General features: G+C 39.8%; 1 protein-coding gene across 1 annotated transcript in view; it reads left to right on the top strand.

Moving 5' to 3' along the window:
• Positions 1-2,781: 2,781 nt before the first annotated feature.
• LOC101823450 (cytochrome P450 2C25-like) overlaps positions 2,782-15,459 on the top strand; it is a 36,533-nt gene continuing 23,855 nt past the window's right edge. Inside the window, 3 exon segments of the mRNA NM_001281686.1 lie at positions 2,782-2,962; positions 4,383-4,545; positions 4,715-4,864. Coding sequence (NP_001268615.1) covers positions 2,795-2,962; positions 4,383-4,545; positions 4,715-4,864 — 481 coding nt within the window. The 5' untranslated portion in view covers positions 2,782-2,794.

The following is a 15,459-nucleotide window of genomic DNA, read 5'->3' as shown; positions in this document are numbered from 1 at the left end:
CTCCTCTATTCTTACCTCAACTCAACCTTCCTGCTCCCCCATGTCTTCTTTTATCCTCTTCTTATCCCTCTCTTTTTCCTGGTTCCTTCTCCTCTCCCCCATGTTCCCAATCTGCTCAGGAGATCTTGCCTCTTTCCACTTCTCTTGGGTTGACCTCAGTTTTTCATAGAGTGGAGGACTCATCATATGATTTCCTGTGGTAACAGATGCCACATGGAGTTTGCAGTTATTCCCCTGACCCTCTCTTTCTGAACACTTGTGATCCACCTGAAATTATGAAAAATGTTTTTTCTCTTTTTTTCTAATCTGGTTGCACAATTAAAAACACCACTGTAGTTTTGTTTATAGATACTTATATATCAATATATTTGCTCTAGGAAAAATATTCTCAGTTGAATATATATAATAATAATGCTGAGTCCAGGTTTGTTTAATAAATGTTTGTGTGTTTTAAGAAAAAAGGTTCAGTGTTGTGAAGAAGCTATAAATTTACAAGTCCAGAATCAAATGCCCTCTGACCATCTTAGTTTCCTTTATAGTGATTTTCCCCAAGACTTTATATGACCTATCTTGTTTGGGAGTATTAGGTATCTTTTTTGAGTGTATAAATAGATACTTATCTTCTATCAACCAAAATGCTACGAGTGTCAGAAAGCATCTGAGAACTTTACCAAGGAATTTTCTATATTTCATAATCATGTTACCTAAGACTTCTACTTAAAAATTTAACAAATGTCTTTGTTTTTTATTTTATTTGAAATTGTGCCCATATTGGAACAAGGTGCTGTGGGGAAATATTGTTCCTATTTTTGCAGCCATTTTGTCTCATATTTGACTCCAGAATAAACTATTTCTTTTTTTTCCTTTGTGTGAGCGCTATTTCTTAGACACAGAAGAGGGACTGTTTCAGAAGAGAAAGATGGCTGGGATTCAGGAGGAACCAATATGGAAAATAGAGGGTGTGTATAATGCCAAAGTCATGATATACTTGAATAAAAATGGTATTATGAAATGTATTCAATTGTGTAGTGAAAAAGCACTAGTAATTTTTTCATAAAAAATACCAAAATATTTTTTAAATAATGTGATGTTGTTGAGAGAAGAGACAAGCTAAGAAACAAAATGTAATGAAAGGTCAATAAAAGGTTTTCTCAAGAGTCAAATCATCTTTGATTGAGTGAAAGTGATTCGTTATGTTCCATGTATCACCAACAGCTCTTTCCTTAAAAAAGCAAAGGAAAACGCCAACAAGATGAGCTCAAAGGCCCAACTCTTTTTAAATGTCCTTTGAATCTCATATTTTATTAAAGGAAAAGTTTATGCAGAGCATCGTGTTGACTTACAAATATGCTAGGCCAAGTATCACTCCAGGCATGAAAAAAAATCTACTGAGACTGTTTTATTCATACCTGTTATTTGGGAATTTAGAGAAATATGATTTGGGCAACAAATTATTGCTTTCTTTATTGTAGATAATGAGGATAACCATGACTTTTGGTTATTGAAATTTATCTTAGCTCCCTGTGTAGTTACTTTTTGTAATCTTTAAGCAAGATTACAAAACTTGAGCAAACTTTTCTGACTTCTTTGTTAAAACAATGATGACATAATTCTTAACTAGATTCATGGTACAACGATTGTTTTTTATTATGATCAGTATAGTGACATAGCTCAGAGTTAAGCAATTATGATGGATATAGTTAAACTGTATGCCTTAATGCAAGGAAGGGGGCAAAATGAAAGAAATGTGGGTTAAGTTATAAATGCCACCTTTGGCTCAGGCATTTTAATACTTAGTACCCACTTGTTGTTGCTGTTTGGGGGCTGATTAGGTTATATCAATTATTGTTACAGACTCTATAGACTATTGTGCTTATCCAGTTTTACATATGCACTGGTGGGACTAGGAGAATTCAAATACCTTTCCTTAAGAATGTATGGTAATGACAGGGAAGTAAGTATGCCACTTAGAAAGTCACTTTGATTTCTGTGTTCTTCTGGGTATGAGCTGTGAAACACTGGTAGTTCTTCCTGTGTCATCTCCTTTAAAAAGAAAGTCTTTCATGATTGAACTACACAACACTGAAAAACAAAGAACTTTCTTTAGCTTAAAGTTTAATATATATATTTTCTGATTCCAGACATGTTACCAACATCTATGTTTTGTTATCTTGGTTTATTAATGGCCAAAGAGTGAAATAAAGAATTATAAGGCTAACATTGTTGTACAAAATATGTCCAGATGTTTAATATAGCAAAGAATTGTTTAAAATGTGCATAACTATGGTGGTGCACAATATTTTTTCTGGCCATGGGGACAACATAGTAGAGGAATTGTCAGTTTGAGGTCAATCTAAGCTACACAGTAAGACTTTGTTAAAAAAAGAAATATATTTCAAATAATATACAAAGTCTTCATAAGTCATGAACTTCTCCCTGGTCACTAACTAAGAATATAAATGTTGAGCAGTTTTCTTAAATTTCAAAATTAATTCATTGCTTCTCAAGAGTAGTTGCATATTATAAATACATTTTTTATTTTCATTAGCACTATTTGGACAATAATTAGTATCATTAAACCGAAATTCAAATGGGTACCCTGTAAAGAAGGGCAAGTGTAAAGAACAACTTATTTTTTTATCTCTATCAAAAGGACAAAGTCTTCTTGAGAGAGATTAAAGGTTATCTGATTTGTTATCTACTGATGTTTCAAGAGGAACATGTTGATCCAGCAGATAGTGTTATAAAAGCTCCATGCTGGCTGATCACAGCTGTGTCAGTGAGAAGGGTCTCCATGGATGCAGTTTTGGTGTTGGTGTTTATTCTCTCCAGTCTGGTTTTCCTCTCACTCTGGAGACAGAGCTCTGAGAGAAGGAAGCTCCCTCCTGGCCCTACTCCTCTCCCAATTATTGGCAATTTCCTCCAAATAGATGTGAAGAACATCAGTGGATCCTTGACCAATGTAAGTATTCGTTGTGCTCCTCCAATATGTTGATAAATAATATACATTGAACGCTCCTTTTAATGAAAATCTAGCATCAGAGGGGAGGGAAAGGAAGAGGGACCTGGAATTGACATGTGAAGCAACCTTGTTTCTAATTTAAATTTAAATTTGAAAATAAAAAAGAAAAGAAAAGAAAAAGGGAAAAACAGCTTTTCCCCACTGTATTTCGTTGAAATCAATAGCGAGTAACAGATTATTCAATAAACAGGTAGAATTTTAGATATCCATTTTTATTGAGGTTATCTATTTGATTCTGGACACTAAAAGAACTAACTGATGTCTAATTTAACTAAACACTAATGGACATGGAATAATGCAAGAACTTCAAGAAAAAAGCCAAGATTTTGGCATATTGGTGATATTTATATCTACTTTTAATATTTGTAAATCCTAAATCTAGGTCTAAGAATGCTGCCAGAGAAGGAACTGTTTTTCCAGGAAATATTGCATGCCTATGTGCAGTGTCTGTGGTAACCACCATCTGTTTGTAGTAGCCAACTGCCAAACCTGGACTGCAGAACAGAATCATTTGTGCTGATTTACAAATTTACATCTCAAATAAATATAAGAGGGCCTTGCATTGTTGCTTTATTTCATCATCATTTTGTCTGTTTCTTTGGTCTACTTGTCTATTTTTTGTTAGTACCACACTGTTTATATCATTGTATCTCCACAGTATAATTTTATGTCAGACATTGTTTTACCTTGAACAGCTTTTTAAGTTCTTAGGAGTCACTTGATGGTCTTAGTACTTTGTGGTCCTCTGTTGTTTTTTAAACCTGTAATTATGGCATCAAAAGTCTGATGCATAGTATTCAATTTATAAATACAGGTTTGGTAGTGTGTGTTTTGTTACTTGGTTTCTGCTTCTTATCTGGTCTTCTGATTGGAGAGGACTGTTGAGTATGTCTCCACATCTGTGGGCTGGACTTCTGTAGCTTAGAGTGGAAAGACCTCTGTTCAAACAGAGCATTTCTGCCCAATTTTGGGGACTAGGACATGGTGAGTAGGATGGGAGGGGTGATTGTGGGTAGGGTTGGTAGGCACTGAAAGAGTGGGGGCAGTGAGGAGACAGGTACGTGGCATACATGGAGTTTTGATGGTCAGCTTCTTCCTGAATGTTTTAATGTGAAAACTTATTGTAAACTTTATGTATCAAGTACCTGAGCATCATCAGTTACATGGTTCACTGTAGATGATCAATAACTGATAATCATCATAATGTGATATAAATACTCTTCAGAACAACTTGAAGCTGATTTTTGCCTGAATAAAAATATTAAAATGCAGTGATAATTTTATTGTGAATGAGGTTGACTCCATGGTGATAAAACTGACTTTATTCAATAGTATTTACATTTTTCTTTCCTATTTGCAGTTCTCAAAAGTCTATGGCCCTGTGTTCACCCTGTACTTGGGCATGAAGCCCACTGTGGTGTTGCATGGGTATGAAACAGTGAAAGAGGCACTGATTGACCATGGGGAGGAGTTTGCTGGAAGAGGAGACTTCCCAATGGCTGAAAGAATTAATAAAGGCCTTGGTAAGTAAGTGTTCATGTGAGTGCTGCATAGGGTTGACTGTGAAAGTGAAGACTGAAAGGAGGGGCTGGACTTTCTTCCTGAGGTACAGGTTGGACCTCTCTGTGGTTTCCACCTTTCAGATCTCATTTGTTCCCAGAACCTATTTCTGGTGTTTTACTATTTCTTCAGGTATTGTTTTTAGCAATGGAAACAGGTGGAAAGAGATAAGGAGATTCTCACTCATGACTCTGAGGAATCTGGGCATGGGCAAAAGGAACATCGAGGACCGTGTACAAGAGGAAGCACAGTGCCTTGTGGAGGAACTGAGGAAAACCAATGGTAAGTGTAGGTTTATACATTTACATCTCAGTCAGGAATGTGCGTTTGTCATGTTTTTGTTGGTTTTAAATCAGAAACAATGATTGTACATTTCATGCTAATTTTCTGTTGAGCTGCAGAGCTGAGCATTTCCATTAATATAGAAATAATTTGTCTTTGTGCTTCATTCCACCATGGAATACTTGCTTGTGTTAAGGGTGACAGAGCCCAATCAGTGGATATTTGTTAATATTTTTTGGATCACAGTGGTTTGAGTAAATTAACTGAGCAGTACAGGGTTTCTTCTAGGCCCATGTTTACATCCCTGGGTAACAATGATGTTATTTAGGGTTTTCCTTTTTTAGTTGGATGTAATAGAATTTTCATCAAAAATTGTGTCTTCTATAGTGTTGATACAACAATTTGATACAAATTTGATACAAATTGTGTTATTTGTTTAAAAATTATTTACTATGTTGATGTTATATATTTTAATCATGATCCCCCACCAACTCCTCTCAGATATACCCCCCACTTTCCTATATATCCTACTTTGTGTAGTCTTTCTATTTACTATACACCAAACCTGATTTTTGCTTGACATGCATGATTTTTTTATTCCCATTTTCCTAAGGAATCTCCATACTGATTTCCAAAGTGGCTGTATGAGTTGGCACTCCCACCAGCAGTGAAAGAGTGTTCTGCTTTCTCCACAACCTCTCCAGCATGAACTGTCATTGGAGTTTTTGATTTTAACCATTCTGACAGGAGTAAGATGGAATCTCAGAGTTGTTTTGATTTGCATTTACCTAATGGGTAGGGATGTTGAACACTTCCTTAAGTCTCTCAGTCATCTTAGACTCCTCTATTGAGAATTCTCTATTTAGTTCTGAATTCTACTTTTTAATTGGATCCTTTGGTATTTTGGAGACTTGCTTCTTGAGTTCTTTGTAAATTTTAGAGATCATCCCTCTGTCAGATGTGGGGTTAGTGAATATCTTTTCCCATTCTGTGGGCTGCCTTTTTGTTTTGTTGACTTTGTCCTTTGCCTTACAGAAGCTTCTCAGTTTCAGGAGATCCCATGTATTAATCGTTGGTCTCAGTGTCTGTGCTTCTGGAGTTATCTTCAGGATGTGGTTTCCTGTACCAATTCATTCAAGGGTACCTCTCACTTTCTCTTCTAAGAAGTTTAAAAGTTTCAGTGTGTCTGGATTTATGTTGAGGTCTTCAATGTATGATTTTTAAAGAAAAATTTTATTAGTGCTTTCAGAATTTTGTACTTGTTTAAAATTTGTTTTAATTGAAATAGAATTGCATAGTTCCTCCATTTCCCCTTCTACTCCTTTCCAGATGCCATTCCTTGTTCCCTTTTCATTCTTATCCCACTCTTCAATGGTTAGCCACTTTTCTTTGATTATTTTTGTATATATGCAGTATAGATTCATGCACATAGACACACATGTACACAACTTCCAGCCCCTGCAACCGATCAAGTCACATAACTGTCACCCACATTGAGAGGGTCTACTTCAGTCCCATGCAGGTTCCCAAGCTGTCAGTTCATAGTGTGTGAGCTCCCACTAGTTCAGGTCAGCTGTCTCTGTGTTTCTCACATCATGCTTGAACCCCCATTGTTCATAGGATCCCTCCTAGCTCTCTTCAGCTAAACTCCAGGAGCTCAGTCCAGTGCTTGTCTGTGGATCACTGCATCTGCTTCCATTAGTCACTGGATGTAGGTTCTATGATGACAGTTAGGGTAATCACTAATCCAATTAAAGGGAAGGCCCCTTCAGACACTCTACACTCTTGCTAGGAGTCTTAGCTGCAGTCATACTTGTAGATTCCTGAGAATTTCCCTAGCATCAGGTTTCTCTCTAACCCCATAATGTCTCCCTCTATCAAGATATCTCTTTCATTGCTGTCACCCTCTGTCTCCCCATCAACTCTGTCTTCCTGATCCTTGATGTTCTCATCCTCCATCCCCTATCTTCTACCAGCCTTCCCAGTCTACCCAGGAGATCTTAACTATGCCCCTCCCTGGAGCCCTCCATTTGTGTCCAACTTAGGGTTCCACTTTTTACCTTAGTTCTCTGGGGTTATGGATTGTAGCCTGATAATCCTTCCCTTTACTTCTAATATCCACTTATGAATGAGTACATGCCTTGTTTGTCTTTCTGGCTCTGGGTTACTTCACTCATGATTTTATTCCTAATTCCATCCATTTCCCTGCATATTTCAAGATTGTTCCGTCTGCTGCGCGGCCTGTGTCCGAGAACGTGCGGAGGGTGTCGGGTATTGAAAACACAGAGACTCGTTCAATGATATAAAGAAAACTTTAAACAGGCTCCAAAAAGGTTCAGGAGAACCTCCTAAGAAAAGCTCCCACCAGAGAAGCTTCTGCTCTCTCCTCTCCCCTGGCTGGTTCTGCTCTGACACCAGAGGTGGATGTGTGTGGGTTTTTGAAGGTGCGGTTAGTCTTTGGACAAGGTCGAGGTCAGGGCGGTTTCCGTGGGAAGGCCTTTCCCAGGAACTTATTGTATCGTTTTTAGTAAACATGTTTTTATTAAACATTGTCTTACAGCTGCCTACTCCCAGGCAGAAGGGGAAGTGGCCAGGAACTTATTGTATCGTTTTTAGTAAACATGTTTTTACTAAACATTGTCTTACAGCTGCCTACTCCCAGGCAGAAGGGGAAGTGGGTCTCTGCTCAAGGTCTGGTGTTCCCACAATTCACCCCTTTTTATTTTCAAATGAGGCACTCCTGGCTTAGGTCAAGTAGGGTCACCCTCCCTTTCCCGTCTTTGGGGGACCTTGAACCCCTGTTTTAGGTGGGAGGGGTCTTCCCCACAGGTTGCCCGTCATCGGAGATACCCCAACCTTAAATCATCTGTAACCAACCTTCATGGCTATCGGGATTGCCATGGGCTAAGCTAAGCAATACTTGGTTACGGATCTCTTGTCTCTGGAACAAGGCACGTTTGAGCTCGGCATAAAGCCAGAATGCCTACCGCCACTGCCACCATTTCCAGGACCCCCATTGACATAGCGCCTCTCTATCACCATACCCATCACCAGATCTGGGCCATAACATTCTACCAGCCTTCATCTGTTACAAGGGTAACCCGCATGTGATTTACATTTACAATTTGATAAAGTTTCCAATCGTTTCAAGATCTGCTCAGGAAAGCATTTAGAAAGTGCACTTGCACAGATACATTAGGTACAATCATTGATGTTACACATGTAGCATTACGAAAAATATGAACAATAGTTGTCGCATTAGGACAAGTTGCATTTCTCCAGAAAAATACACTGGCCTAGTCGTGATTCCAGAAATAGGAACCATGAAGTCTGATATTTCAAGTGACCATGTCCTGTTCAAATACTGAAAAGAGGCTTTTGCCACTCATCATAGTCCATACCAATGTCCAAATATTTTAAATGGGTCCTTTTTTCCCCTAAAGGGAAAACTGGCAAAATGAATTCTGTTGTGTCAAGGTGTGTAAAGGGCAGACAGTTAGTTTTTCCAGTTCTCTGTTGGCTTCGGGATGAAAACTCACGGGTCCGGAAGGTTAATGCAGCAGGTCTGTTGAGAAACTGGAAATCTCGAACCGACTGTTTTCTTTCTTTCTTGGGCTGTAGATTCGATGACATCAAGGGTCAAGAACACTGATTTAGGAGATCTCACTCAAACTGGATTAGGTAGGCTCCCATGGTCTCAGGTCCAGTTTTTCTCTGCTCCATGCATCTCACTAATTGGTCTGATAGCTGCTGAAGCTTTATTCTTTTCCTACAAGAAAACACAAACATGCCCTCGACCCCAAATTAGGGTCTTCTCCACTGTCTAGTTCATGGATGTCTCCATTTGACCTGAGCAATGGTTGCTCAAGTTCCATCATGCCAGAATCTGTCTGAAGCTCACTGGCATTCACATTATAAAATTTTTAAATGAGGAGTGTATTATTTGATGAGTCATGTGGGGACTGGGGACATTATTCCCCCTTTTTTATTTTCTAAAAAAAAGTTTTTTTGAACTGTTGAAGCTGGACCATAACAGTAGAAGGATTTGTCTACCCTCCTTGGTTAACTATCTAGGTAAATTGGGATTACTACTTAGATTATTTGTAGATGCCCATTAAAAGGGACATATCCATTAAATATTTCCCAAAAACTTCTGAAAATCACTCAAAGATTGTAAACTATACTGTGTCCAAATAACTTTTTAAAATTATTTGGAGTCTGTGAGCACTCTTTCCCAATCTAACCTGTAGAGCTCTCACTAGCTGACAAGGCCTCATTTGCATCTTAAATTTTTCTGTTAAAACATTAACAGACTGGCTGGATGTTCCTTTTGGCTATATTTAAAGCAATCTAGGTAGCTTCTTAACTATTTTTGAAGGGATTTAAGTATCCTTTTAATCATATAAGCAGTTCACACTCACGCATTCACAATCACATTTCATACATACCGGTGTGGCCACACCATACATTCAGAACATACATGCATCTTTCAGTCATCCTTTTTCCCTAGGTCATGATTAGTCTGTTGCAATGAAGCTTCCTTAATTGAAATCTATGTAAAAGAACAACTCCAGCCAATCCTTGAACTAAAAAGGTTAAAAAGTCCTATATGTTTTTATCATTCCTCCATTTGAGCTACAGTCATGTGGTACAGCCGTACCTAATCCTTGTAACTCTGTATATGCAAGGTAGAGAGGCCAGGCTTTTGGCCAAAAGTTTTTAGAGATGACTCACAAAATAGAACTTAAATGTAAACAAAATTTTCCATTCCATATACCTTTGTCTTTGTCTTTTTCTTTAATTAATACCAGTACCAATTTTTTTTTTGAGTCAGGGTTTCTCTGTATTGTTTGGAGGCTGTCCTGGGACTTGCATAAAGGTGTGTTGGGATTAAAAGCATATGCCGCTGGGAATCTCTTGGATTCCCCTACTTCCTGACCCTGGTATCAGGCTTAGGAGGGGAAACTCAGAATGTCTAGTTTCTGACTTTTTAATCTCATTGGCAGCAGCCGCTTCCAATGTATTATTGGTGTTATAAAAATTGATGAACAGGGAGCTGGAATGACTAACTGGCATTAACATGGGGGGGGAATCCTCACCAGCACCCATATTTCCCTTACCTGAGTGTTCAGCAATGGTTGGATCATCTTTATCATGGTGAGCATTACTAGTATCCGGAGTAGTATTGGGGTCGACATGCCTGATGCACCGTTCGGGGACCCAAATGGGCTTCTCACTTCCTGGAGGGAAAACACAAACAGCCCCTCGGACCCTAGCTAGTAGGGGAGTGGGTGGCTGCCATTTTCCTGTAATCAAATCCTTCCATCTGACCCATCCCAAGGACTGGGAGGGTTTGTTCCAATGTCTCTCCATAGCAGACAAATTATTACGGTCTACGGTCAAAAAATTTAAAATGTAAAGTATGGTGGATAACTGAATATTGGGGGAGGTAACATACTCCCCCTTTTTTATTTTCTTAAAATACTGTTTGAGAGTGGCATGGGTGCGCTCCACAATAGCCTGTCCCGTGGGGTTGTGAGGAATACCAAAAGAATGGACAATGTGATGTTCCCTGCAAAAGGCAGCAAAGCGATTGCTGGCATAGGCAGGGCCATTGTCCGTTTTTAGGGCATCGGGTACGCCCATGTAGGCAAAGGCCTGCAGGCAATGAGAAATAACATCTTTAATCTTCTCTCCTGAGTGGAGAGAGGCAAAAATCAGTTTAGAATACGTATCCACAGAGACATGCATATATTTTAATTTCCCTGCCTGCGGCAGGTGAGTGACATCCATTTGCCAGAGATGGTTGGCCCTGAGGCCCCGGGGATTTACCCCCTCATTGGGAGAATTATGATAAGGGGCACAATCAGGGCACTGAGAGGTAATCTGTGTAGCTATGGATAAGGGGCACCCAGTGTGAAATTTAATGGAGCGGGCATTTAGATGATACCTCTCATGGAGCTGGTGGGCCAGCTGCTCCTGAGTAAATAAGACCCTAGGGCGGGTCAAGGAGTCAGCAATTTCATTGCCCTGGGCAAGGGGTCCTGGAAGGTTAGTATGTGCACGAATAAATCCCACATAAGCAGGGTGGATGCGCTGCCAAATAAGATGTTGGAGCTGAACTAATAAGGAACGAACCTGGGAGGTTGGAAGAACATATGGAGAAGTTTCTAAAGGTCTAACAATGTTGGCAACATAAACACTATCAGTATATAAATTAAAGGGCTCTCCCTCAAACATTTGGAAAGCCATCAAGCATGCAAACAACTCGGCGGCTTGTGCTGACATCTGCCCTATGGGTACCCTCTTCTGCACCTGAGAAGAAACCACCACCGCGAAACCCTTGGAGGAGCCGTCTGTAAAGACTGAGCGAGCTCCAACTAGAGGGTTCTCCTTTAAAATCTTGGGAAAGATCACAGGGTGTTGTTTGAAAAAAGACATCAAGGGGCTGTTGGGATATTGGTTATCAAACTGTGCGCCTGTAGATGTAATAAACAGGGTCCACCCATCATGGAAAATCTGTAGATGTTCCACCTCCTCCTTACCATAAGGAAGGATAATTTTATCAGGACTCTTTCCAAAGGTTTGAATGCTAAACTTGTGCGCCTTCCACAACAATTGTAAAATGAGATCATAGTAAGGGGTCACTACCTTCTTAGGGGAGGCTGACAAATGTACCCAATAAATAGGACCAGTCTGCCAAAACACAGCAGTGGGCGAAAAGCTAGATGAAAGTACAACCAGAACAAGGGGCTGCCCATAATCTATACGCCAAAGGTGGATGTGTGTGGGTTTTTGAAGGTGCGGTTAGTCTTTGGACAAGGTCGAGGTCAGGGCGGTTTCTGTGGGAAGGCCTTTCCCAGGAACTTATTGTATCGTTTTTAGTAAACATGTTTTTACTAAACATTGTCTTACAGCTGCCTACTCCCAGGCAGAAGGGGAAGTGGGTCTCTGCTCAAGGTCTGGTGTTCCCACACAAGATGTCATTGTTTTTTACAGTTGAGTAATACTCCATTGTGTAAATGTACCACAGTTTCTTTTTTATCATTTTTTATTTTAATTTTAAATAGCTTGTTTTACATGTCAATCCCAGTTCCCTCTCCCTCCCCTCCTCCCACACTCCCCTTCCCCCCTCCCTCCCACCCTATTGCCAAATCCTTCCACATAGGGGATATCTAGAGTCTGTCATTTTACTCTTGGTAGGGTCCAGGCACTCCCCTAAGAGTCCAGGCTGAGAGAGCATCTCTCTTTGTGCTATAGACACATGAAGACAGTTTGTATACCAGGGATAGACACTGATCCACAGCTCAGGGCCCCATAGGTTGCCCAGGCCTTCTCACTGACACTCACATTTGGGGGATCCAGATCAGTCCCATGCTGGCCTCCCCACTGTCGGTCTGGGGTCCAAGAGCTCTCCCCTGTTCAGATCAGCTGTCTCTGCTGGTTTTGCCAGCCCATTCTTTGCCAATTTGATACTCCATTGTGTAAATGTACCACAGTTTCTTATTCCATTCTTAGGTTGAGGGGCATCTAGGTTGTTTTCAGGTTCTGGCTGTTACAAATGATGCTGGTATAAGAAAATTTGAACAAATGTCATTGTGGAATGATTGTGCATCCTTTGGGTATATATCCAAGAGTGATGCTGGTGAGTCTTAGGTAGATTCCCATTTATTGAGAAACTGCCATACTGATTTCCAAACTGAGAAGTGTTCGCCATACTTCAGTGTCATTGGTGTTTTTGATCTTAGCCATTCTGATAGGTGAAAGATGGTATCTTAGAGTTTTTTGACTTGTATTTCCCTGATGGCTAAGAATTTTAATCAGTTCCTTAAATGTCTTTTAGCTATTTGAGTTTCTTATGTTCAGAATTCTGTTTAGAACTGTATCTGATTTCCCCCTTTTTTAAATTTAAATTAGAAACATGCTTGCTTCACATCTTAATCCAAGCTCCCTCTCCCTCCCTTTCTCTCCCACCCTCACCAACCCCCAACACCTCATTTCATCTACTCTCTGCTCCCCAGAGAGAGTGAGGCCCTCCATAGGATATCTCCAATGTCTGTCTAGGCCCTACACCATGTTTCTAGGCTAAGAGAGCATCCCTCCATGTGCTCTCAACGTCCATTCATATGCCAGGGATAAATACTGATCTACTATCCGAGGCCCCATAGATTAGGGAGGCCTCCTCACTGACACCCAGCTTTATGGGGCCTGGATCAGTCCCATGATGGTCTGTATGCCATCAGTCTGGGTTCCATGAACTCCACATTGTACAGGTCAACTGTTTCTGTGGGTTTCACCAGCCCGGTCTTTACCCATTTGCTCATCACTCTTCCCTCTCTGCAACTGGGTTCCAGGAGTTCAGTTCAGTGTTTAGCTGTGGGTATCTTTCTCTGCTGCGATAAGCCACTGAATGAAGGCTATAGGATGTCATATAAGGTGATCATCAGTCTCATTATTGGGGAAAGGCATTTAAGGTACCTCTCCACTCTTGTTTAGACTGCCAGTTGTTGTGATCATTGCAGATCTCTGGAAATCACACTAGTACCAGATATATCCTGAAACCTATAATGGCTGCCTCTATTATGGAATCTCTCATCCTGCTCTGTTCTCTTCTTCCCCTGACTCAACCTTCCTGCTCCCCCAAGTCCTCCTCTCCTTCCTCTTCTCCCCCTCTCTTTTTCCCAGCTCCCTCTCCCCTCCCCACATGCTCCCAATCTGCTCAGGAGATCCTGTCCCATCCCAGTTCCCCAGGGTACCACGCATATCTCTCTTAGGGTTCTCCCTGTTTCCCAGACTCTGGTGGTAGGATTGTAGGCTGGTAATTCCCTGTTCCATATCCAGAATCCATAAATGAGTGAGTACATACCATGTTTCCTTTTTTGTGACTGGGTTACCTCACTCAGGATGGTTTCTTCTACTGCCATCCATTTGCCTGCAAATTTCAAAATTCCATAATTTTTATCTACAGAGTTGTATCCTAAATGTACCACATTTTCTCTATCCACCCTTCAGTTGGGAAACCTTTAGGTTGCTTCAAGGTTCAGACTATTACAAATAATGCCAATATGAACATTGTAGAACAGATTTCCTTATTGTATGAATGTGCATATTTGGGTATATGCCAAAAGTGGAATTGCTGGATTTTGTGTTAGACTTATTCCCATTTTCCTGAGGAATCTCCATATTGATTTCCAAAGTGGCTGTATGAGTTGGCTTTCCCACCAGCAGTGAAAGCGTGTTCTGCTTTCTCCACAACCTTTCCAGCATGAACTGTCATTGGAGTTTTTGATTTTAACCATTCTGACAGGAGTGAGATGGTATCTCAGAGTTGTTTTGATTTGCATTTAACTAATGGGTAGGGATGTTGAACACTTCCTTAAGTCTCTCAGTCATTTTAGACTCCTCTATTGAGAATTCTCTATTTAGTTCTGTCAGATATGTAGTTGGCAAATATCTTTTTCCCATTCTGTGGGCTGCCATTTTGTCTTTTTAACTGTGTCCTTTGCCTTACAGAAGCTTCTCAGTTTCAGGAGGTTTCATTTATTAATTGTTGATCTCAGTGTCTTTGCTACTGGTGTTCTGTGCAGGAAGTAGTCTCCTGTGCCAATTCATTCGAGGGCACCTTTCAATTTCTCTTCTAAGAGGTTCAGTGTGGCTGTATTTATATTGAGGTCTTTGATCCATTTGGACTTCAGTTTTGTTCATGGTGAAGGGTATGGATCTATTTGCACTCTTCTACATGGCAGTGTCCAGATATGCCAGCACCATTTGTTGAAGATGCTTTCTTTTTTCTATTGTATAGTTTTAGCTTCTTTGTTAATGATCAGGTGTTTATAGGTACATGGATTAATATCAGGGTCTTCAATTTATTTCTATTGGTCTACCTGTCTATTTTTGTGGCAATACCAAGCTCTATAGTAGAGCTTGAAGTCAGGGATGGTGATACTACCATATCATTTGTAAATAGTGGAAGTTTGACTTCTAACCTTTGAATTTGTATCCTCTTGATCTCCTTTTATTGTCTTATTTCTCTAGATAGAAATTTGAGTACTATATTGTCTAGCTATGGAGAGAGTGGACAGCCTTGTCTTGGTCCTGATTTTAATGGAATTTCTTTGAGTTTCTCTACATTGATGTTGGCTGTTGGCATGCTGTGCATTGCCTTTATTACATTTAAGTGTGTTGCTCATATCCACAATCTCTCAGAGACCTCTATGTGTCTCCAGATGGATTTAGGGTATAATTCCACCAGAGCTTCAGAAAAGAACCAATGCCAATACTCCTCCCATTATTTGGTAAAGTAGATAATGATGAAAGATTTCTATTAAAAGTTGTGCAATGTTGGTATTTCCCTGAAACAAAACCAAGCAAAGCATAAAAGAAATGAAGGAAGGAAGAAAAGAAAGAAGGAAGGAAGGAAGGAAGGATAGAATGAAAGAAAACTATAGGCTAACATCTCTGATGAACATGGAGAAAATATTTTTTAATAAAATATTTGTAACCAAATTCATAATGTATCAAAATGATTATCCACTGTGACCTAATCAGATTAATACCAGAGCTTCACAGATGGTTCAACATATGGAAATTAATAA

This window comes from Mesocricetus auratus, unplaced genomic scaffold, assembly GCF_017639785.1.
Source record: "Mesocricetus auratus isolate SY011 unplaced genomic scaffold, BCM_Maur_2.0 Super-Scaffold_4256, whole genome shotgun sequence".
Classification (NCBI taxonomy): Eukaryota; Metazoa; Chordata; class Mammalia; order Rodentia; family Cricetidae; genus Mesocricetus; species Mesocricetus auratus.
This window is presented reverse-complemented; position numbering and strand designations above follow the sequence as displayed.